Genomic DNA, 24,868 nt, shown 5'->3' with positions numbered 1-24,868 from the left:
TTGACTAGAAGCATACTCCAATGTTTCTCAAGACAGATATATAATAATAATAATAATTTATTATTTGTACCCCGCCCATCTGGCTGGGTTTCCCCAGCCACTCTGGGCGGCTTCCATAGAAACCAAAAAACACTAAAATATCATACATTAAAAACTTTCCTGAACAGGGCTGCCTTAAGATGTCTTTTGAATGTCAGGTAGTTGTTTATCGTTTTGACATCTGATGGGAGGGCATTCCACAGGGCGGGCGCCACTACCGAAAAGGCCCTCTGCCTGGTTCCCTGTAGCTTTGCTTCTCGCAATGAGGGAACCGCCAGAAGGCCCTCGGCGCTGGACCTCAGCGTCCGGGCAGAACGATGGGGGTGGAGACGCTCCTTCAGGTATACTGGACCGAGGCCGTTTAGGGTTTTAAAGGTCAACACCAGCACTTTGAATTGTGCTCGGAAATGTACTGGGAGCCAATGTAGGTCTTTCAAGACCACTGTTATGTCGTCTCGGCGGCCGCCCCCAGTCACCAGTCTAGCTGCCGCATTCTGGATTAGCTGTAGTTTCCGAGTCACCTTCAAAGGTAGCCCCACGTAGAGCGCATTGCAGTAGTCCAAGCGGGAGATAACTAGAGCATGCACCACTCTGGCGAGACAGTCCGCGGGCAGGGAGGGTCTCAGCCTGCGTACCAGGTGGAGTTGGTAGACAGCTGCCCTGGACACAGAATTGACCTGCGCCTCCATGGACAGCTGTGAGTCCAAAATGACTCCCAGGCTACGCACCTGGTCCTTCAGGGGCACAGTTACCCCATTCAGGACCAGGGAGTCCTCCACACCAGCCCGCCCCCTGTCCCCCAAAAACAGTACTTCTGTCTTGTCAGGATTCAGCTTCAATCCATTAGCCGCCATCCATCCTCCAACCGCCTCCAGGCACTCACACAGGACCTTCACCGCCTTCACTGGTTCTGATTTGAAAGAGAGGTAGAGCTGGGTATCATCTGCATATTGATGGACACCCAGTCCAAACCCCCTGATGATCTCTCCCAGCGGCTTCATATAGATGTTAAAAAGCATGGGGGAGAGGACGGAACCCTGAGGCACCCCACAAGTGAGGGCCCAGGGGTCTGAACACTCATCCCCCCACACCACTTTCTGAACACGGCCCAGGAGGAAGGAGCGGAACCACTGTATGACAGTGCCCCCAGCTCCCAACCCCTCTAGACGGTCCAGAAGGATGTTATGGTTGATGGTGTCAAAGGCCGCTGAGAGATCCAGCAGAACCAGGAAACAGCTCTCACCTTTGTCCCTAGCCTGCCAGAGATCATCAACCAGTGCGACCAAGGCAGTTTCAGTCCCATGGTGAGGCCTGAATCCCGACTGGAAGGGATCCAAATGGTCCGCATCCTCCAGGCGTGCCTGGAGTTGTTCAGCAACCACACACTCAATCACCTTGCCCAAGAATGGAAGATTTGAGCCTGGGCGATAGTTGGCCATACTGGCCGGGTCTAAAGATGGTTTTTTAAGAAGCGGTTTAATGACCGCCTCTTTCAGCGGGTCTGGGAAGGCTCCCTCATAGAGGGAAGCATTCACCACCCCGCAGAGCCCATCGCCCAGCCCTTCCCGGCTTGCTTTTATTAGCCAGGATGGGCAAGGATCAAGGAGACAAGTGGTTGGTTTCACGCGTCCAAGCAGCCTGTCCACATCCTCGGAGGTAACGGATTGAAACTGATTCCATGCAACTTGACCAGACAGGGCTCTAGCACTCTCCCGCCCCAGCCCTGCTCCCACGGTGGTGTCTAGCTCCTTCCGAATATGAGTGATTTTATCTGCAAAAAACTTTGCAAAATCGTTGCAGGAGATCTTGGGGTCTTTACAAGGCCCCGGTGGTAAAGGTGGTTCTGTTAAATTGCGGACCACCTGAAAGAGTCTCCTGCTACTATTTTCTGCAGATGCAATAGAGGCGGTGAAGAAAGTCTTCTTCGCCGTCGCTATCGCCACTTGGTAGGCTCGACGTTGAGCTCTAACCTGTGTCCGGTCAGATTCGGAGTGAGTTTTCTGCCACCGACGCTCTAGCCGTCTCAGCGATTGTTTCATCGCCCTCAGCTCCAAAGAAAACCACGGGGCTGTCCGGGCTCCATGCAATCGGAGAGGGCGCTTCGGAGCCAGACAGTCAATAGCCCTGGTTAACTCCACATTCCAGCGGGCCACCAGGGAATCGGCTGAAAGGCCATCAACATGGGATAAAGCATCCCCTACCACTCTCTGGAAACCATTTGGACCCATTAAGTGGCGGGGGCAGACCATCCGATGCCAACAAATATAATATTATTTCAATTTAAAGACCACTTTATCTAAAGGATCTCAAAGTGGTTTGCATACACAAAAGTACAAAAAATAACCTGCTTAAGTGTAGAGCTGCACAAATATAAGATGGGGGACGCCTGGCATTCAGTAGTACATGAGAAAAGGAACTAGGAGTCCTAGTGGGCCACAAGCTTAACAACAGTATGATGTAGCAGTGGGGGGGGGGGGGAGCTAATGCTATTTTGGGCTGCATCCACAGAAGTCTAGTGTCCAGATCAAGGGAAGTCATAGTCCCACTCTATTCTGCCTTGGTCAGACCACACCTGGAAGACTGCGTCAAGTTCTGGGCACCACAATTTAAGAAGGATGTTGACAAGCTGGAAGGTGTGCAGAGGAGGGAGGCCAAGATGATCAGGGGTCTGGAGACCAAGCCTGATGAGGAGCGCTTGAAGGAGCTGGGTATGTTTAGACTGGGAAAGAGGAGATAGGAGAGCCATCTTCCAATATCTGAAGGGCTGTCACATGGAAGGAGGAGCCAGCTTGTTTTCTCCTTCTCTGGAGGGTAGGACTCGAACCCATGACTTCAAGTTACAAGAAAGGAGATTCCAACTAAACATCAGAAAGAACTTTCTGACAGTGAGAGCTGTTTGACAGTGGCACAGACTCCCATGAGAGGTGATGAGCTCTCCTTCCTTGGGGATTTTTAAGCAGAGGTTGGGTGGCCATCTGTCAAGGATGCTTTAGTCGAGATTCCTGCATTGCAGGGGGTTGGACTAGATGACCCTGGGGTCCCCCTACAATTCTATGTCACAACATGTCAGGATGGACAGCAAGAACAATGTCCTCAATGTAGAAAGGCCATAATGTTTGGAGAGGAATCCAGTTATAAACTGTGGCCCTGCTGCTCTGATGGTAGCTGGACCACATTTCATACCCCTTGCTTGAAGCACTTACACACACACACACACACACACACACACACACACACACACAATGCCAAACTGACGTCCAGCAAATGCTAGAAAAGCATTGTTAACTAGGTGTTGACTTCCAAACATCCCCAGGGTGTAGGAAATCCACGTGTGGTCGAATCCTGTATCGTGCAGATGGCATTCATTGATCCTGGAGTCTAGCCCAAGCCCCTGAGATGCAGGAATCTTTTTGCCCAACTGGGGCTCGAATTCATGACCCTGAGATTCTCATGCTCAACCGACCGAGTTATTAAAATATTCATTTGCCACTTTCCCCAAGAAGTTCATCACAGTTTCCGGCACCAACAGGCACTTCAGAATTCCACATTTATTTAATAAGGCAACAAAATGCAGGTTGCCGCTGCCAAATGGAAAGCAATAGAAGGATAAAGTGTGCATCAGAATTATATGCAGGACAGAGACGTTTAAAACAACAACAACATCTAAGGAACAGGAGGAACATCTAAGGAGTCAGGAAGCCCAGCAGGTAATAATAGTACAGTGGTACTTCAGGTTACATACGCTTCAGGTTACACACTCCACTAACCCAGAAATAGTGCTTCAGGTTCAGAACTTTGCTTCAGGATGAGAACAGGAATCGTGCTCTGGCAGCGCGGCAGCAGCAGGAGGCCCCATTAGCTAAAGTGGTGCTTCAGGTGAAGAACAGTTTCAGGTTAAGTACGGACCTCCGGAACGAATTAAGTTCTTAACCCGAGGTACCACTGTACTTGATTTCCTTTGCAATTTCAGCTTTTCTCAGAGAACGTGAAATTGCATGTTCAGCAACTGAGGATTCACAGCTGTGCAACAGGTTCAGGTGGGGCAGGTCGGGAGGGGTGGGATTCTGGCTCTTGAGAAGCTTACAGGGCAGGGTAGCTGGCTTGATTGGCTATGCCACAGTGATTGCCAGTGCCTTTCACCAATCGCATGTAGCCTTGCTCTCCCCATTTCTCAGACCAGCTGACAGAAAGAGAGAGAAAGGAGGGATCAGTACATTATTTTATTTCATGCAATTTATATAACACTTGATTGTTAAAAAAAAAGCCCCCCCAAACCCTCAAAGCCATTATCACCATCATAACTGTATATTGTCAGTAGTAGTAGTTTCATTTCCATACCGCTTTATATTTTTAAGGGGGTGAAATCTCTTTTTAAAAATTATATTTTGTTAAGTTTTCAGATGTTTAGCATATACAATCAAAACACAATTTCATCTTTTCTTGATTTTTTTATCTGCTTCCCAGTTTTCCATGGAGGAGTTGTTCTTCTCCTTCTGCTACACTTTCTCTTCTATTAAATCATAACCACAGTATTATAATCTAATTATTTCTGTTGCTCATATCTCAAATCAAAAGCTCAACATACTATAATATTTCTTTAAATAGTCCAAAAATGGCATCCATTCGTTCATAAAACACTCGTCATTAGATTCTCTTAATTTTGCTGTTAATTTTGAGAGTTCTGCAAAGTCCATTATCTTACTTTTCCATTCTTCGTTGGTGGGAACTTCTTCTTCCTTCCATTTCTGCACATATAAAATCCTAGCAGCTGTTGTTACATAAACAACTTTAATATTTTGGGGGGGGGATTTCTGCCCCTATAATCCCTAACAAAAATGCTTTGGATATCTTTTGGATATCTTTTTTATCTATTTTGGATATCTTTTTTATTTCATCATGTTTCATTTCCCAAAATTCCCTCGCTTTCTTGCAATTCTATCACATATGAAAAAAGATCCATCTGCGGGTTTACACTTCCAGCAATTGTTAGGAATATCCTTACACATTTTAGATAATTGGTTAGGTGTTAAGTATATCACTTAAGCAATACATGTAATTTTCATGTAATTTACTTTTAAAGCATACCAAGCAGTATATTTCATATCTACTTTCCACAGCTTTTCTCATGCACCTATTTCCATATTATGTCCCAGATCTTTAGCCCAGTGTATATTCTTGATTTAAACATTTCGTCTTTTGTATCCCATTCTAATAATGGGAGACGGAATATAATTCGTAATATAATTACTTTGTAATATAATTTTAGGGCACGGGTGGCGCTGTGGTCTAAACCACATGCGCGGGTCGTGATTCGACGCTTCTGCGCATGCATGTATGCGTGAGCGCCGAAACCCAGAAGTAACCTGTTCTGGTACTTCCGGGTTCGGCGCGGTGCGCAACCCGAAATCACATAACCTGAAGTATCTGTAACCCCAGGTACCACTGTATTAAACTGTTGCAACAGGGTCCCCACTCCCCACACACAGGAGGGAGGAGGAACCCAGAACAATGGTGTGCAAGCCCTTATGTAGACTTTTGAAATTGCCCCCCCACCCCCAAGGACATACATCACAGAAGGAGGTGGTCTCCAGCAGACATCCTGTCTGTCAGGATACCTGTTAATGGTTCCTGATTACATTGCCAGGGCAGCCTAGCCATTCTTTTGTAATGGCAAATACTTTAGTTCCTGAAGGCTCACCCTAGTCATGCACAAAGATGCCCTTAAGACAGGATTTGTGAGCAAAGAGACAAAGAGGAAGCTTTCCCATTTCCTTCCTCCTTGCAGAGAAATATTTGAGGTCAATTTGGGGAGTCAAAATGGCTTCAGGACTATTTTCCTGTACTGTTTCAGACATGTGGTTGCTGGCGACCATGGGAGGAGAAGAGGGCTGCCCTTGTGCCCAAATCCTGCTCCCAGGCTTGGGGGCACCTGGTTGGCCACTGTGAGAACAGGAGGCTGGACTAGATGGCCCAAGACATCTGGGCACCTGAGACAATCACTCAGTGGTGTCCCACCACCAAGGTGGGAGGAGAGGAGCTTCCCATTGCCAAGGGGCCGCTATGGAGGCTGGATCTGCTGCCCCATGGATCCTGCCGCCTGAGGCGGTTCCCTCACCTCACCTCATGGGTGGGCCAGCCCTCACAGAAGAGCTTCTCTTACGTTCTTCTGAGCTTTTCCCGACCATTCCCGCCCCGGCTCAGATACCCCTTTGGTCACCTGTTCTTTAGGATCCAATAAGCCGTGTTGTTCCCACCGTCCTGGAGCGTCCCATAACCAACAGCCAGCATGGCGTGGCTCACCAGCTGGGTACACGAGGAGCTGTCAAACACCCCTGGCAGGGGAAGAGACCTGGAGTGAGGCAGGATCAGAACGGGGCAAAGCGGGGAGGAAGGCGCGCCCAAGGGGCTTCATCCAGTGTGAGCCTTGCTGGCAGCAGATCCTCCGATATGAATGTAGGGGACATATTTAACATAAATACAAATTTAATAAACAAATAAAATAACAATGACCAACTGAGACCACTCAGAGTAGACCATAACCGGATGCACAAACACTTCAACACCACCATCACTCTGCAATCTAGTTATCTACTTTGTGTGTCAAGTATGACTTTCCAATGGGAAGCTTTTTGGGTTTAAAAAAGTAAATAAATTCCAAGTTCTATTTTTTTAAGAGCACCCGGATCTTTGAAGGGGTAATGCACAAAGAGGGAAGGGGTATGGAGAAGGAAGAGCTGTAGAAAGTCAGGGCTTGTCCTGCCACCCCAAAGAAAACTGCTCTTTAGCGCTCAATAGCCAATTTGGGTTTTCCCTGGTTTGCCATTTGTTCCAATTGATTACCAAAAGAGCCAGTTTTCCCTCGGAAAGGAGCAGGGCAAGGGGGAGAGCACTTGGACCACACTTTCTGTGGCACACAAGTAGACGTGTGGGCGAGCCCTTTGTGTACGTCCTGAGGTATATATTATAGACCAGGGGTCAGCAACCCTTTCCAGCAGGGGGCTGGTCCACTGTCCCTCAGACCTTGGGGGGGGGGCAGACTATATTTTGGAAGAAAAAAGAAGAACGAATTCCTATGCTCCACAAATAACCCAGAGATGCATTTTCAATAAAAGCACATATTCTACTCATGTAAAAACACGCTGATTCCCGGACCGTCCACGGGCTGGATTGAGAAGGCGATTGGGCCGGATCCGGCCCCCGGGCTTTAGTTTGCCTACCCATGTTATAGACCAATGGCCTGACTTCCCATAATACAGCTTCCTCTTTAAATCAGGCCCATGAGGACTAGAATCTTACTTTATTAACAAGGGAAGGAGTGTAGCTCAGTGGTAGAGCATTTACCACATCGGCTCAATCCCTGATGGCATCTCCAGGTGGGGCTGGGAGAGAGAGACCCCTCGGCCTGAAACTCCAGAAAGCTGCTGCCAGCCAGTGTAGACAATACTGAGCTAGATGGAGCAATGGCAGCATCCTCTGCCTCACAGATGGGCTAGCTCTATAATTGTACAAACTTCCCCAACCATCCAACTTGATATAAAGTGTTGGTGGTGACCATTAAAGCCCTAAACGGCCTCGGCCCAGTATACCTGAAGGAGCGTCTCCACCCCCGTCGTTCAGTCCCGACACTGAGGTCCAGCTCCGAGGGCCTTGTGGCGGTTCCCTCCCTGCTAGAAGTGAGATTATAGGGAACCAGGCAGAGGGCCTTCTCAGTGGTGGAGCCCGACCTGCGGAACACCCTCCCATCAGATGTCAAAGAGATAAACAACTACCTGACATTTAGAACAGTGTTTCCCAACCTTTTTTGGGCAAAGGCACACTTGTTTCATGAAAAAAATCTCGAGGCACACCACCATTACAGCCCTGTGACGTCAGCGCGCAGCGTCACGCCGGGAGGGACGCACGAAAGTGTAAGTTTCCATTTTTTCCCCTCCCCCTTGCCTTCCTTCTGTGCCAACCGCCAAAAAGCCAAGAAAAAAGCCAAGACTTTAGGGCAGCAGGTCGACACGGAAGAAGCTCCTACCTAAGGACAGGTGCGACGGCCGTGTCCTCTTCTGCCACACTTGGCAGCCCTGCCTCACGGTCGTGACTCCCACCCTGATTTCTCCCCGCAGGTCGAGCGGCACAGGCAGCCCAATGTGTCCAGCCCAGACACAAGCCCCGCTTCCCCACTCTAGATCCTGAATGCGACCAAGTGCTCTGGACTCCCGAGCAGGGTGGGAAAGAGGACTCACATCTGGTAGCCCCGCTTCCTCCTGCCCAGGGCTGAGCTCCTTACCCGCTGGGGGGGGGGACAAGGGCTTTTCTTCCCACCCCCAGCATTTTAAAAAACCCCGGGACAGCGGAGGACTTCTCCGCTGTCCGGGGCAATCTTAAAATGCTAGCGGGCGGCATTTTAAAATCGCCCGGGACAGCGGAGGACTTCTCCGCTGTCCGGGGCGATTTAAAAGCCCCTGGGAAGGCAGGCAGGGGGGACAAAGATTTTCGCCCCCCGCCCGCCTTCAGAAGAGGTCCTGGACCTCTTCTGAAGGCCGGCGGGGGTCAAAAGTCTTTGCTCCCCCCTGCCTGCCTTCCTGGGAGAGCGGAGAAAGGCAGTGCGTTTCTCCGCTCTCCCGGGAAGGCAGGCAGGGGTGAAAGTCTTTGCTCCCCCCCGCCTGCCTTCAAAAGCCGTCGGGGACAGCGGAGAAACGCGCTGCCTTTCTCCGCTCTCCCGGGAAGGCAGGCAGGGGGGAGCAAAGACTTTTGCCCCCCGCCGGCCTTCAGAAGAGGTCCTGGACCTCTTCTGAAGGCGGGCGGGGGGCGAAAATCTTTGTCCCCCCTGCCTGCCTTCCCAGGGGCTTTTCTCCGCTGTCCCGGACGGCTTTTGAAGGCAGGCTTTTGAAAGCCGTCCGGGACAGCGGAGAAACCCAGCGCGCCCTTCCCGCTGCCCCCCGACTTGGCTGGGAGGCTGGCGGGGGGAGAAGCCTGCTCCTCCCCATCGCCAGCCCCGCAAACTCGGGGGACAGCGGGAGAGGCGCAGCGCGCCCTTGCCGCTGTCCCCCGACTTGGCTGGAAGGCTGGCGGGGGGAGAAGCCTGCTCCTCCCCATCGCCAGCCCCGCAAACTCGGGGGACAGCGGGAGAGGCGCAGCTCGCCATTGCCGCTGTCCCCCGACTTGGCTGGAAGGCTGGCGGGGGGAGAAGCCTGCTCCTCCCCATCGCCAGCCCCGCAAACTCGGGGGACAGCGGGAGAGGCGCAGCGCGCCATCCCGCTGTCTCCCGACATGGTTTGGAGGCTGGCGGAGGGCTTCTTCCTCCCCCAGCCCCGCAAGCTCCCAGAGCGATGCCAAAGCTGCGCGCAGCTTCGGCATGGCTCTGGGTCCCGTTCTGGGGGAGGGGGAAGCTCGGGCTTCCCCTGCCCCAGCCCCACGCCTGGCGGTGGGGGAATAATTTTTTTCCCCTTTATTCCCCCCCCCCCCCGCCAATTTTTCCCGCGGCACACCAGGCAACGTATCGCGGCACACTAGTGTGCCGCGGAACACCGGTTGGGAAACACTGATTTAGAAGACATTTGAAGGCTGTTTTCAGGGAAGTTTTTAATGTGTGACATTTTAATGTATTTTTAATCTTTGTTGGAAGCCGCCCAGAGTGGCTGAAGAAACCCAGCCAGATGGGCGGGGTACAAATAAGAAATTATTATTATTATTATTATTATTATTATTATTATTATCATCATCAGCATCAGCATCATCATCCTGGTTTTTAGCATGTGGAAGGTCCGAGTTTCAAAGTTTTCAGGCACAGAACTGGCCTTTAAGCCAAGCACATCCAGTGCAACATAAAAATATTATGTGTGTGTGTGTTCTTTACAGTACTAGTACATAAAACCATATAGTGCAAAACCATATTAAAAAGTTTAAACTAGAAATCAGCTAACTATTGTGGGAAGATGCATTCTTCCTTCTCTGCTTAGACCTAGAGTGGAAAAGTTTTCAGCAGGTGATTAAAAGTCAGCACAGGTGGTGCCTGCTGGCTTACTAGTGGCAGAGAGTTCCACAGGATAAGGTCATAGGATAGGGTTCTGATTCTTGTTGCTGTCAGGTGAGCCTGAGTTGGGGAATGACCCTACAATGCTCCTGCAGGTGATCTCAGTAACTGAGCTGGGAAAGAAGGGTTCAGGTGATCCCTGAGGCAGCCTGGACCTAAGTTGTTCAGAGATTTGTAAATCAATGCAAGGACTTTAAACATGACTTGGCAGGGGTTGGGCAGCCGGTACAAATATTTTTAACAAGGGTGTCTCTCGTTCTCGGCCAGATGCCCCCATCAGCAGTCTGGTCACTGCATTCTGCGCCTGCCAGCGCTTCCAAAGGGCAGCCCCAAGCGCTAACCTCAAGCTCACCGCTGCATGGACTACAGTGTCTGGCACTGCTGCTGCAGCCCACCTTAGATGAGGCCCACAAATTAGTCATCTGTGCCCAGGAGTTGCCAATTATCCCTTAGCTTGTTAAGTATACAGTAATTGTATAATTGCACACTGTATACTAAGTTAGAAAGAGCTCTCTCTAGGCATCTAGCTGAGTCTATAATTAACTGTTCATATTCTCTGCTTTGATGCTTTTGAATTATGGTGCTGGAGGAGACTCTTGAGGGTCCCATGGACTGCAAGAAGATCAAACCTATCCATTCTTAAGGAAATCAGACCTGAGTGCTCACTGGAAGGACAGATCCTGAAGTTGAGGCTCCAATACTTTGGCCACCTCATGAGAAGAGAAGACTCCCTGGAAAAGACCTTGATGTTGGGAAAGATGGAGGGCACAAGGAGAAGGGGACGACAGAGGATGAGATGGTTGGATAGTGTTCTCGAAGCTACAAACATGAGCCTGACCAAACTGCGGGAGGTGGTGGAAGACAGGAGTGCCTGGCGTGCTCTGGTCCAGGGGGTCACGAAGAGTCGGACACGACTAAACGACTAAACAACAACAACAATTCTCTGCTAGCCTTCACATGGGAGTTTAACCTTAGATGATGCAGTTAATGTGTTCAATTGCAAATTCATCATTCTGGAGGGAGCTGGCTTGCTCTTTTGTACCCAAACACAGTGAGAGGAGGACGTGATAAGTCGCACCTCCAGGAGCTGCACAGAGACACAGCGTGGATTTTTGCTCTGGTCATAATTTAAGAAGAGCCTATCCTTGATGCAAATGCTTTATACAACTTTCTGGATGTATTGCTGATTGTTTTGTACCTGTTTAAAGCTTTGAATCGTATTTATGGATCTGGACAATTTTCATTCCAAAAGGAGTCTGTTTTTATGCATCCAATTGCTTCATTCTGCGCAATATTAATAATGGCAATATATCTGCCACCAAAATCAGACCAGAGGCTGCAAACGTTTGGCCCCTCACCTGACTTGTAGAAATGGAAGTAGAAGCTCCTGCTGTCCACGGCCACCGAAACCGGCCCAATGGTTGCCACAGCCTGCTCCAGGGCCACCTCGTTCCCCACTGGGACCACCACGACGGATGTGCAGTTGGCAGCGCGGTCCTGAGAGTTGTAACTGCACGTGGATCCATCCTGCAGAGAAGCGACAATCACCTGGAGGCGGTTGCAGAGCAGGGCGAGTGAGGAGAGTGGCTGGGGCAGATTCCCCAGGGCTGCATTTGCAGCTCAGAAGAGCCCTCAGGGCTTCCAGGGCTCAGGGCGCCTGGCTGTTAATCAGAAGGCTGGTGGTCCAAGCCAAGCCCCGTGGGGCTGTGGGCAGGATTCCTGCATTGCAGGGGGTTGGACTAGTGGACCCCCGGGGTCCGTCCCAACTCTACAATTCTATGAATGACAGAAACTCGTTTTGGAAACTGAGCTCCACAAAAAAGGGAAACATTTCAATCTGCCCTCCTCAGAGGAAGGGCTGCAGTGCAGACTTTGCAAGGCTATGAAGGATCCACGAGAAGCGGACTTTACTGAGCAGTTTGCTGCTTCCAAACTAGGTGTAAAATTTGGTGTGGGCTTATGCATTTCCTTCCTGCGCTGGTCCCAGTGGTCTAACCTGTGTTGACAGCGCCCAGGGCAAGGCAAGGGTTGCACCCCCCAACCTCCTTGTGGGTGTCGTGCAGGGGGCAACAGGTGGACTTCTCTGCACGCCTGAGGGGACCACATTCGCCCTTTCAGCTTAGTGAGCTCCCAGTGGGAGCAGCGGTGGCGCTCCTTGGCAGGCTTGGCGGCATCCCAGCAGCCCTGGAGCTGCAGCTGCAGCAGGCCGAGGAGGAGGGTGGCGGAGAGAGCCGAGGCTCCTGGCGCAGCCCTTGCCCAGGCACCACTCCTTGGCTGTGCGGCACGAGGGCAGGTGCCGGCGGTCCAGAGAGGAGCACAGTGAAGGCACCTGTCAGATGTCAGTCAGCAGGGAGTTCCAAAGTGCTGCCACACTAAGAGATTGATTTCTTCTTAGATGGACCAGAGGTCTAGCAAAAGGATCCCTTCTCTCCCTTCTCTCCTAATTGTGTTTTCCACCTGTGAAGGGCGTGTTAAGCATTATTATTATTATTATTATTATTATTATTATTATTATTTGTTTAATTAACATTGAAATAGAAAATAACTGTATGTGCTTGTATGTGTGCTGCTGAAAATTGGAAAACCCCATTGGGCTATAATAAAGCAAAGCAGATCCCTCTGAGCACCATGAAGGGGTCTGCGCATGGCGTATGCTCAGAAGTGGAGGGAAGATCCCAACAAAGGAGGAATGGCAGACAAAGTTAATAGAATATTTAGAAATGGCAAGATTGACAAATAGAATAAGGGTCAGGATAAAAGAAAGTATTCAAAGATGGCTGGAAATGTTTTATAGATTATTTGGAAACATGTTGAAAGCATGTCAAAAAGTTAACAGTAAAAGCAGTAAGAAATATTGAGATATAAAGTTGAGAAAAAATAAGATATAGGGGAAAACTAGAATATGTAGTGGAAAAGAAAGTAAAGAAAGTAGCAAAATGAACCATGGAAGGGGAGGTTCTTGTTTCATGTGTAAAAATGGAAATGATAAACAAAACTTGAAAAAATAAAATAAATGGGTTGATAATCAATTTAGGGTGTTCTCTGCTCTCTCATATCATGTTTAACTTTAGATCATGTGTGAGGGTTATTAAATTGCAAACTGCCATTTTGAAGGGAGTTGCCTTTGAGTGTTTCTCTGGAAGCCACAGAGAACAAAGGATGTGATAATGAGGTCTCTCCTGGAGAGAAAACAACTGCGGGCTAATGGATGCTGTGGGGAGAGACAGACCTCTGATTTTGGGTCCAAACAGAACTTTCTTCAAAACAGAACATCAAACAGTCAGTGTTACATTCAGATAGTTGTGTAATATCATGTGCACATCCAGCATAGGTTCATCTTCTTATAAAAACGATATTAGGAGTAATTGTGAGTGAAGCTTTTGAGTCTGGACAATATATGCAAAATATTAATATATGCAATAGGGCAGACTATAAATTAGAAGTAATGTGAAGGTGGCAAAGGTCTGCGCTTGACCGCAGAATTGTGCACGTGTGTGGCCCAGATCAGCGAGGCATGTGCACTGATTCCTCCTTCCGTCTTACTTTCTCCAAGTAGGGGTAGCTGGTCTCTGAGTTTATGCCTCCGTTTTCCCGCACGTACTCGAAGGCCCGGGTGATGTACCCTCCATGGCAGCCCTGGTTGCCCAGCTTCCAGGAGCAATCAATGAGGTTCTGTTCGCTTAGCGGGATCAGCTTCCCTGTCCTGTTGAAGCGCAGCCCTTCAAGTGCTCCGGTGGCGCTGAATGCCCAGCAGGATCCGCAGTGGCCCTGTGGGAGCAGCAAGAGGTGGTGAGACCCCACCTGGGTAGACCCCACCTGGGTCTTGGGTCCCGTTCTGGGAGCCACAATTTAAGAAGGAACATGTGCCGAGGAGGGTCTGGAAAGCAGGCCTTATGTAGAAAGGTTGAAGGAGTTGGGTATGTTTAGCCTAGAGAAGGGGAGAGTGAGGAGATAGGAGAGCCATCTTCCAACATCTCAAGGGCTCTCACATGGATGAGGGAACAAGCTTGTTTTCTCCTGCTCTGGAGGGTAGGACCCAAACCAATGGCTTCAAGTTACAAAAAAGGAGACTCCAACTACCGTATTTTTCGCTCTATAAGACACACCAGACCATAGGACGCACCTAGTTTTTGGAGGAGGAAAACAAGGAAAAAAATATTCTGAATCCCAGAAGCCAGAACAGCAAGAGGGATTTGGCTTCTGGGATAGCCGCGCAGCCTGCATTCGCTCCATAAGACACACACACATTTCCCCTTGCTTTTTAGGAGGGAAAAAGTGCGTCTTATAGAGCGAAAATTACGGTAAACATCAGGAAGAACTTTCTGACAGAAAGAGCTCTTTGAGAGTGGAGAATGGACTAGCTAGGAAGGTGGTGGCCTCTCCTTCCTTGGAGGTTTCTGAGCAGGGGCTGGGTGGCCACCTGCCAGCTTTAGCTAAGATTCCTGCATTGCAGGGGGCTGGACCCCGAGGGTCCCTTCCAATTCTGCAATTCTATGATAAAGCAAAAAGTTTTTCTCCCTCTCCCATAACACTAGAACTGGTGGACATGCAATGAAGGCAGATGTTGGAAGATTCAGGACGGAGGGAGCAAAGCCCTTCAGAAGGACATTTAAAGGGCGGAACTCCCTCCCAAGGGAGGCAGTGAGGGCCACCAACTTGGATGGCTTTAAACGAGGGCTGCTCAGATATGTGGAGGAGAAGGTCAGGCTGGCTTCTAGCCAGGATGGCCCTGCTCTTGTATTTGGGTCCTGGGCCATCAGGCTGAGTCCTGTGAGAACAGGACGCTGGGCTAAATGGACCTCCAGTAGTGTCCTCCATGTGCAGAACCTCAATGGCCAGGGGCAGTCCACCTCTGAAAGCCAGTTCCTGGGTATCACAAGTGGGCAGAGGGCTCTTGCCCTGTGGGAACCGGATGCTGGACTAGACGAGCCATTGGCCTGCTCCAACAGAGAGATGTTAAAAAAGGCCCCTCCAGGAATCCTGAGCTTGGCCATTAAGTCTCCCCAGGTGGTTCTGGGCTCACCTGGTTCTTGACTGGGGTGACATATCCTTTGGTGCGCCAGTCAACTTCCTTGGGGGTCTCCAGGCTGGCTGATTCTTGGAACAAGGCAACCTTCTTACCGGGTTGGTCGGCCAAGTCAGAACGGAAGCTGCTGAGCATCTCGTTAAACTCTTCGTCCGTCTGCGGAAGGAAACCATAGTTGCTGTGCTCTTACTTCCAGATTTTCAGAATGCCCACTCCTGCCAAGCTACTCCTGAGCTGCATCCCAGGGCAAAGCTTTAAATCACTGGCCAACACCAGCATCCTCCCTCTCCACTCCCAGCAGCTGGACTGCAGCCATTCCCAAGACCTGCGTTCCCCCAAAGAGAGCGCTCACAAATGCCGACTCAACAAGGCAATGCAAGAGAGTTCCAGTTACCAAATCGCCCAGGTGGTTCATTGCCAGCTGGAAGCTGTTCCCCTCCTGGTTATGCTGCTCAATCCTCCGCAGGTTCTTCTCCCAGACGGCCCGACGAAATGCCTCTTCCTCCTGCAATGGGAAGTTCAATTGCGGATCAGGGGTTCTCAAGCTTTTTCTCTGACCACACCAAAATTTTCTCATGCCACACTGACTTTTTTCTTGGTAAGAAATAACCTTAGAAAACAAAAAGAAACACCTCCAGCAATGCTTGATTTGTAACACAGAACACGCTCTCAAGATGAACGTTATTCCCAGAATGATCTACATTTTGAGAGGAATTCCACTTCATTTATCTAGTAAATATTTATGTAAAATGAACTCCTTAATTAGGAAATGCCTAAGGGGTTCTGCAACTCCAAGAATATCCTTACTAAAGAATGCAAGTTACCAACAAAAAAGGAGGATTTGGCATCCCAAATCTAGAACTGTACCACCAAGTTTATTTACTACCAAATGTTAGATGTTGGAAAGTAAATTCCAACAATATTTTTCTGGCTTGGGTGTCCCTTGAATATGCAGCTATAACCCCATCAGTTGAATGGACAGCACTGGGATCAAAATATGTTATAATTCAAAATCCACCTGACAGAATTAAGTCAGTCAGGAAATTATGGAGAATGATGGCTAGTAAAAATAAATTTGATCAATTCTCCCACAATAAATTGATGCTATGGAAAATCCAACTTTAAAAATGGGGATGTATGTGTGCCAAGTATTAAATCTAAATGGCATTTCTGAGGGACAGAAATCACTTCAAATTACAGAAGTTTTATAGCATATTGTGTGTATTCCAAGCTGGAAGCTGAAACATGCCAGAACATGGCCAGTACATTTCCATTCTGCTAAGAAACAAGCAGAAGATTCTCATCTGTTCTTTCTATCTGGAATGTTTTTCAGAGGAGCTGGGAGCAGCTGGACTGAGCGGGATTGAGATCAGCCCTGTTATCTTATCTCAATGCTACACTGTTTGGACAGGCCAGAAGGAGTCTTATTCGTTCTCTCTTCATTCTCTCTCTCTATTCTGCTCCTGTGTTTCTCTCTTGCAGCAATGAGTTCCGCAGGCTTAGGCTGGAAGGTCAAACAAGACTGTAGTCAAGAAATTGAAGCAAACCAGCAGCCAGGAGGCCTGATCTTTATTGTTGCAACAAGACTCCAAACTTCAACACAGAAGATGCAGTGAGGGGTACTCTTTTAAGCAAGGGGTGCTCTTTTAAAAGTTTCCCTAGATTACCCATAACCACTTGATGTCACACATATGTCATAAACATGTCATGAACTAGGAGTGGCATTTGGGCTGAAAACTGATGCCATGTCAATCAGAGATATGCTACATTCCTATCACTGGGTAAGCTGCAACCTCCGACTCCCCAGGCCAAGTCAAATATCCCCCTTTGTCTCTCCCAGTATCCCAGTACACTGAAACCGGTTGGACATTGTTCTCTGAATGGTTTTGAGTGGCAATCCTGAGTCAGGATGATGAGACTTAACCCCGAGGCAGCATGGCTGGTGAGTGTGTGACCACACGCTTCAGGGATTATGGCCTCGCTTCAAGTTCCCTCCTCTGATGGCCATCTTTTTCCTGAGTAAAGCAACGCTGGAATGATGAAAATCCACCACGGGAATGATTTGATATGAATTTCTTTCTTTTTAAAAAATATTGTTGTTTATTAATGTAATAAAAATCATACAACTAATCATACATAAATAAGAATAAAAATGTGCTGAGACCCCTCCACAATACCTGTTCAGCTTCCCACCATCTCAACACCTCCTGTGTGGTGGTCCAACCCTTTTCTGTGTTAATAATACAAACTCCAAAAACACCCTCCATATCTTTTCAAAATTATTCCTCCCCGTCTTACCCTAATGGTACATGTCATGAATAGCTATATCCCAAAGCTCTTTGTACCATTCTTCCGTTTTATATTCTCCTTGCCCCTTCCACTTCCCAGCTATAATGATTTGTGCGGCTGTCAAAGTATTTCTGAGCAAGTCCTTCCTAGCCCCATCGCAAATTGATAATAGGGCAACCTCTGGACTTTGGGTCATCATTAACCCCGTAATTTCTCCTATCTCCTTAAACACCCTTTGCCATTATTAGGTAAAGGTAAAGGTACCCCTGCCCGTACGGGCCAGTCTTGACAGACTCTAGGGTTGTGCGCCCATCTCACTCAAGAGGCCGGGGGCCAGCGCTGTCCGGAGACACTTCCAGGTCACGTGGCCAGCGTGACATCGCTGCTCTGGCGAGCCAGAGCCGCACACGGAAACGCTGTTTACCTTCCCGCCAGTAAGCGGTCCCTATTTATCTACTTGCACCCGGGAGTGCTTTCGAACTGCTAGGTTGGCAGGCGCTGGGACCGAGCGAAGGGAGCGCACCCCGCCGCGGGGATTCGAACCGCCGACCTTTCGATCGGCAAGCCCTAGGCGCTGAGGCTTTTACCCACAGCGCCACCCGCGTCCCTTTGCCATTATTACTATTTTTTAAATATTTACACCCCCACCACATGTGAACATAATTCCCTGTTTCCTGGCATCCCCACCAATATAATGCCAAATATCCCTTGTTTATTTGATTTAATCTCACTGGTGTTAAATACCATCTCCAAACTAACTTATAACAATTTTCTTTTATTTTTATAGACAACATTTTCAACGTACGTTTCTCTCATATTTCCCCCTAGCTTTGATAATCTGTGCCTTGTTGTTGCCTTTTCTCACACCTCTTTTAACTGATCTTTTTGATACTCCATTTCTTCTAATATTTTATAACTTTCACTGATTCCCCCTTTTATAAATGTATTTTCTTCTTTATCTCGGCAAATAAATTTAGGACAAAAATAAAAAGCAAGGGGGGAAAATAATGCTTTTATATAATAATAATAAATTATTATTTATACCCCGCCCATCTGGCTGGGTTTCCCCAGCCACTCTGGACGGCTTCCAACAAAACACTAAAATAAAATAACCTATTAAACATTAAAAGCTTCCCTAAACAGGGCTGCCTTCAGATGTCTTCTAAAAGTCTGGTAGTTATTTTTCTCTTTGACATCTGATGGGAGAGTGTTCCACAGGGCGGGTGCCACCACCAAGAAGGCCCTCTGCCTGGTTCCCTGTAACTTGGCTTCTCGCAGTGAGGGAACCGCCAGAAGGCCCTCGGCGCTGGACCTCAGCATTATTTTTATTCTACTAAAAGGCCACCACTATTATATTTATTTATACCTCTCACCTTCCTCCAAAGGAGCCCATTTGGTGCTGCCTGCCTCTGAATTGTTCCTTTCCCAGCTGGTCGTGCCCAGGAGCGTCTACCTCTGAATAGCAGCTGCTGGGGGCACAGAAGGGCTGAGGCCCAGAGGTCCATCATTAGAACGAAATGCTGAATTTAGAGGGAACCTTCGTCTAATCCAACAAAGCAAATATGTTTTTATAAGTAACCAGGCACTTTGTATGTGCACAGAGTGTCTTTGCCTTTAGGTCCCTTGAAGAAAAGTTGGATTTCCCAAGGGAAATTTCTCTCTGCAATAATCAGCAGTGCTAGTACTTCGGGGGAATTGACATCTTGTCACGGCAAACTCACCTTGAGGTATTGCTTGGCGTGAACTTCCTTCCATCCTTTCCATTCTCCTTCCAGGGCCCAATCCAGCGCACTGGCGGATGTTCCCAGGAGCGCCAGCAAGATCAGAGGGACTCTTGAAACCGGAGACATGCCTTAGTCTGCAAGAGATGGGCAAACAGCACCATCGTCAGGCATTGGAAGGGATGAGCTTTGAGGCCAAAGCCTCTGGACGATAATGGAGGCCTGGCGAGTGGGGATCTTGCCCAGCAGGTGCCCCCCCCAGCCCTGCAATGGCCCAGACCAGAGACCTTGGGGAGAGGGGGCAGAGCAGGTCAGGCCCCCAGAGCATCTCTGCAATCATTTGCAGCCAGCACCTGCCAGGCTGAAGTTTGGAAGCAGCATGTGTACAGTGGTACCTCGGTTTAAGAACAGTCCAATTTAAGAACGACTCAGTTTACAAACTCCACAAAACCGGAAATAGTGTCCCAGTTTGCGAACTTTACCTCGGTCTAAGAACGGAATCCAAATGGTGGAAGGGCACCAGCGGCAGGAGGCCTCACTAAGGAAAGCGCACCTCGGTTTAAGAACGGACTTCTGAAATGGATTAAGTTTGTAAACCAAGGTACAGTGGTACCTCAGGTTGCAGACTCCGCTAACCCAGTGCTTCAGGTTAAGAACTTTGCTTCAGGATGAGAACAGGAATCGTGGTCCGGCGGTGCAGTGGCAGCAGGAGGCCCCATTAGCTAAAGTGGTGCTTCAGGTTAAGAACAGTTTCAGGTTATGTACGGACCTCTGGAATGAATTAAGTACTTAACCCGAGGTACCACTGTATATATATATTAGTTTGGTGAGAGGATTTAATCAGCATGATGCTCTTCTAATTCCTCCTCAGCAAAGAGAAAATCTAACAGATTTCCATTGTTGAACTAGCCAGGCAAGTTTCTTCTTAATGGTCACAGTTGCCACCTAAGGACCCCTGTGATGGTGCCCTCTGGGCAAATAAACGGGCCTTGCCCCCCCCCCCCCAGTTGTGTAAGAGATGAACTGGAAGAGGCTGCAGGCCGAAGCGAGAGAGACAGAGCCATGCTGGACTTCTGCTGGATTCCAAGGCTGGGTCGGGAGAAGGGGGACGCCAGACTCAAGGTGAAGTCAGCTTTTTATTCAGAAAAGGGAAAACACAGCAGAGTTCGCCTAGGCTCACTGGCCCTAGTGGAAGACGTTGCTGGGACTGGCATCTGCCTCTGGACTCCTCCCAAGCAGATGCAAGCTATGGTGAGAAGGAGGGACCCCCCTCTGGGCTTCTCTGGCCTGCTGCTCAGCAACCGGCAAGACCCTTCGTGATCTGAGTGTCAGCGGAGGCTGGCTGGCTGAAGAGGGACCGTCCCGCTGCTGTGAAACTGATGCAGCGCCTGGCTCTCCACTGTCCCTCATTCGAAGGAAACCAACCCTGGGTAAGCACCAGGGACCCCTGAAATATCTCTCTGCTCAGAGATTGGGGCGACATGCATCTGTCTGTCTGTCTGTCTGTCTATTGTTATGAGTTTGTAGGTGACAGACCTCTCTAATCCCTGGATTCAGCATGTGTTAAAATATAAGCCAGGCTACCTCCCTGATGGGCCATTAAGAGATCAAAGGAAAGAGGGCTCTGTGCAATATGGCAGATCATAGAGTTGGAAGGGACCCCATGAGTCACCTAGTCTAACCTGCAATGCATGAATCGCAACTAAACTTGCAAATAGTGAGAAGGACAAAAGCCAGAGTTTGGGAGGAGTTATTGGAACTAGAAGCTGGAGACAGAAGCAGCAGGCTGGGAAGGCAGAGAGAGAGAGAGAGAGAGCCATAGCTGATTCCCACTGGGGTCCAAGGCTGCGGCTATGGAAGAAACAAGACCCCTTTGGGGTGTTGATGCTGCGAACCTAAGCACCCCATAAAAAATGCACCCAGAGCCCCAGCCCCACAGGCCACCCCTGCCGGGATCCAGATAGACTGCCTCTGGTCTGGGAGGTTCCATAAGAACATAAGAAGAGCCTTGGCTGCTGGATCAAGCCAATGGCACACGGTCCAGCATTCTGTCCTCCCAGGGGCCAGCCAGGTGCCGGGGGGGAAACCTGCAAGTAGGATCTGAGCGCAAGAGCTGCTCCCCCCCCCCCCAGCCCCTGGCATTCAGAAGCATTTCCCCCTCTGACTATGGAAGCAGAGCCATCCTGGCCGGCAGGCACCAATCACATGACCCCTCCACGATTTTGTCACAAAATTCCACAATTTATCCAATCCTCTTTTATCGCTGTCTCCTGCAGGAGTGAGTTGCATAGTTTAACTATGTGCTGCATCAAGAAGCCGGCAAGCAAATGATGTTCTCACCTTCCCCTTGCGAAACCAGCTCTCCTGCACCAGCCCCCCCAGCCCCCCCACCCGGCTCACTGCAGAGGCTTATCTTGTCCTCTGCAGCAGCGGATGTGGACTAGGGGTTTTGCAAAACCCATTGCTTGAGCAAGATAAGGCAGAAGGGGGGAACCAAAGCTGCAGAGGACACTTCCTTAGAGCCTTTGAAAACCTTTCTATATTCTGGTTCTTCTTCATGCTGAACCTTCAGCTAACGCTGGAACTATTTGTGTATTTATGTGCATCATTCAAGTTACTTTTGGACATCCCCCCCCCACCTGCATGAAATGGATCTTTCAGTGTGGTAGAAGGTATTCTCCAGAACTCCTTTCCTATTGATATTGAGGCAGGCATCTTCACTGAGTTGTTTCATTGAGTTTCCTCAAGCAGAGCCAGGGCCTTCTCAGTGATGGCTCCGGCCTGGTGGAACGTTCTGTCTCCTGAGACCAGGGCCCTGTGGGATCTGATTTCTTTCCGCAGGGCCTGTAAGACAGAGTTGTTCTGCCTGGCCTTTGGCTTGGAATCAACTTGATCCCCTCCCCCCCTTTTCCCCTCTGTGATGGAACTCCTATTTGGGGACTTCCCTGGCTTTTTCTGGTCCACGTAGGACCAGTCTGGATAGTTGGCCTTGGTGAAGATTTGACGTTTTCTCCCCCCAAAACAGTTTTTGATATGGGCTTCCACTGAAATGAGACTGCATTTTAAGTTGTACTTTAATCCTGTTTTTAAGTTGTATTTTAATCAATTGTTTTTATACCTGATGTTAGCCACCCTAAGCCCGGTCTTGGCAGGGGAAGGTGGGGTATAAATAAAAAAAATATTATTATTATTATTATTATTATTTTTGATGCCTGCTAAGAATTTCTTCACCAGATACATCACAAAAAAGGCGGTCCAAAACAGAAATTTTGAATGTTGTTTTTCTCCTGTCCTTGTTTTTCTCCTGGCTGGCAGGTTCCTTGATTGGATTTCCTGGGGAGCCTGGCTAGTCTTTTGTAGTGATACTTAGTTCCTGGGCCAGGTCACAGGCTCACACCCTATTCATACACAGACATGCCCTTAAGACAGGATTTGTGAAGGAAAAGACAATGGGGAGGCTTTTCCATTTTCCTTTGACCTTGCAGAGAAAACATTTGGTCAGTTTGGGACAGTTTGGGAATCAAAATGGTTCCAGGTCGGTCTTCCTGTGCTGATCTATGTATGTGCTTGGTTGGTACACTTATGAACATATATCTAAGACCTCAAAATTCCTATCACAGAACATAGGAAGCTTCCTCAGTTCGCATTTAATGACAACCCTTCCTAACTTGTGCATTGGAAAACCACACACAAATTGGAGCACAACCACCCCAGAACTGCAGGGCTGGAAGGGGCCCCCACCCAAGTGCTGCTGAAATACCTCCCAGGAAGGAGAGTCCACAAGAAGAAGAAGACTGGGCTTGCAACATTCAGGAGCTGACTGCAAATCATTGCAAGGATTCCTGCAAGGGGGGGGGGTGTTTGTGTCCTCTTCCCCCTCTCCCAATTCACCTCTTTCTCCAGGGCTTAGCGGTGGGAGAGAATAGAACTGGTCTGGGCTTAGGAGGAGAGAGCTGCGTGCTCATGCACGCCTGGCACGGCGCCCACCCCAGGTAATATCACGGGGGTGGCCACTCAGCCTCAGGTTTGGGTCCTGAAATCTCAGGGTCTGGGATGCTCCTGCCCTGGGAATCCTAGTTCCACACAATGTAGGAATCAGGCCTTTGTGGCCCCAACTCTTGGAAACTCCCTCCTCTTAGATATTGGACAGGCACCATTTCAGGTGCCTTTTCAGCACCGGTGGAACAAGACTTCCAAAAGGATTTAAGTTCTCTGCTGTTAGATTCTGTTTTAAATCATAGATTCTTTTTAAAATCAAGTGTATCAAAAGCCACACACAGAAAGTGGCCTCTAGAATCCTAGAACTGTCGAGCTGAAAGGGACCATGAGGGTCAAATAATCTACCCCCCTGCAATGCAGGAATCTTTTGTCCAAGGTTGAACCCACTACCCTGAGATGAAGAGTTTCATGCTCTACCGGCTAAGCTCTCCACAGGTCCATTCGCTCACCACTAACACACACACACACACACACACACACACACACACACACCATTTCAATAGCCTGAAACACACAGGAAGTGGCTTGCTATCTTCCTGAGGATGCAAAGTATAGGACAAGGGAACAGGCTGTCTCAGGAGATGGTGGCCTTGCTTTTGCTGAAGAGGCAGGCCAGCCAGCCACCAGTCATGGATGCTGCAGGTTGTGGGGAGGGCTAGGCACATTTACAAAGCACACCCCTTGACAGAGCCTCTTGCCTACAACAGAATGGTTCTTTCAAGTCTAATTTCAGCCCTGATCTGGCCCTCCAGATGTCACTGATGGGTGCTGTAGTTTGGTGGCAGCTGGAGTGCAAATAATGACCTCTGAGCCTAGGGCAGCAGGTCAGACTATTCATTGATCTAGCCCAGGACTGTTAGCTCTGGCTGGCAGCAGCTTACTAGGATCTCAATCAGAGAGGTGTTCTTTCCTTAAGAAGAGCCAGCTGGGCCAGGCCAATGCCCCCTCTCACCCACCACCCTGTCCTCAGAGTGGCCCAACAGATGCAGAGCCCAAGAGCAGGAGTTCTGTCCAATAGCAAGTCTCCCCATTTGTGATTCCCAGAAACTGATATTCAGAGGCATTTACGGCCTCTGGGGCAGAACCTTCAGCCTCTCCTTCTCACGGGAGATGCCTGGGGATTGAATGAATGAGCTCTGGTTCCAATCTCTATACAATACAGGAATTTAGGAAGATGGCCACCTCCCAAAACAGGGACCCAGGTCTTTCGCACCAACTGCTCTTCAGTCTGTTTTAGCTGGCAGTGCCAGCAGGCATTAAACCTGCAGATTCCTGCATGCAAAGCAGCCCCTGCCATCGATTCCCACACAGACAGACCGACACAACCTACCTCTCTGTGCAGCAAGGCGGGTTGGGGGGAAATAGACTGCCTGTTGGTTTGCCTCACTCTGTGAGAGGAAAACCAACCGTGACACTTATGCAGACAGTGTGCCCTAAAAAGCACAACTTCCTTTTGTTCACACACACACACTGGTCTGCCTGCTTGCACAAGTCAGGTTGCTGGAAGAACAGGCCGGAAACAAAAAGCCATGTTTTTGTTTTTTAATATAGTGTTATTAATTTCCAATATATAACAATTACAAAAAGGAGAAAAAATACAAAAACAAAATCCCAACTCTTTTCCTCTCCAGGACGGATCAATCTAGTTAAGTTTGCAAAAGTCAAATCTGTGGTTTCGGTAGTTGCCATTCTTCAAGATTATCAGTGAAGTATTTTATAAAAGGATGCCATAATTCAGCAAAATGTATGCAGTATCTTTGTTAATTTTTCTGA

At 48.9% G+C, this 24,868-nt stretch overlaps 1 protein-coding gene across 1 annotated transcript; it reads right to left on the bottom strand.

Annotated features, from left to right (window-relative positions):
• Positions 1 to 3,572: 3,572 nt before the first annotated feature.
• LOC114588516 (cathepsin L2-like) lies at positions 3,573 to 24,516 on the bottom strand. The gene is made up of 8 exons (XM_077921825.1): positions 24,426 to 24,516; positions 19,097 to 19,233; positions 15,481 to 15,591; positions 15,084 to 15,242; positions 13,604 to 13,828; positions 11,419 to 11,587; positions 6,257 to 6,371; positions 3,573 to 4,219 (listed from the first exon to the last, which is right to left on the bottom strand). The coding sequence occupies exons 2-8, from the start codon at positions 19,223 to 19,225 to the stop codon at positions 4,120 to 4,122; spliced, it is 1,008 nt and encodes a 335-aa protein (XP_077777951.1). The 5' UTR covers positions 19,226 to 19,233; positions 24,426 to 24,516; the 3' UTR covers positions 3,573 to 4,119.
• Positions 24,517 to 24,868: the final 352 nt, after the last annotated feature.

This window comes from Podarcis muralis, chromosome 18 (assembly GCF_964188315.1).
Source record: "Podarcis muralis chromosome 18, rPodMur119.hap1.1, whole genome shotgun sequence".
NCBI lineage: Eukaryota > Metazoa > Chordata > Lepidosauria > Squamata > Lacertidae > Podarcis > Podarcis muralis.
This window is presented reverse-complemented; position numbering and strand designations above follow the sequence as displayed.

Coding starts and splice junctions, on each gene's coding strand:
- LOC114588516 (XM_077921825.1), bottom strand. CDS start 19,225: ATGTCTCCGGTTTCAAGAGTCCCTCTGATCTTGCTGGCGCTCCTGGGA. Junction 11,588..13,603: donor GCTACCCCTACTTGGAGAAA/GTAAGACGGAAG, acceptor GCTTCTCTGCAG/GATGGATCCACGTGCAGTTA. Junction 4,220..6,256: donor TATTGGATCCTAAAGAACAG/GTGACCAAAGGG, acceptor TCTTTCTGTCAG/CTGGTCTGAGAAATGGGGAG.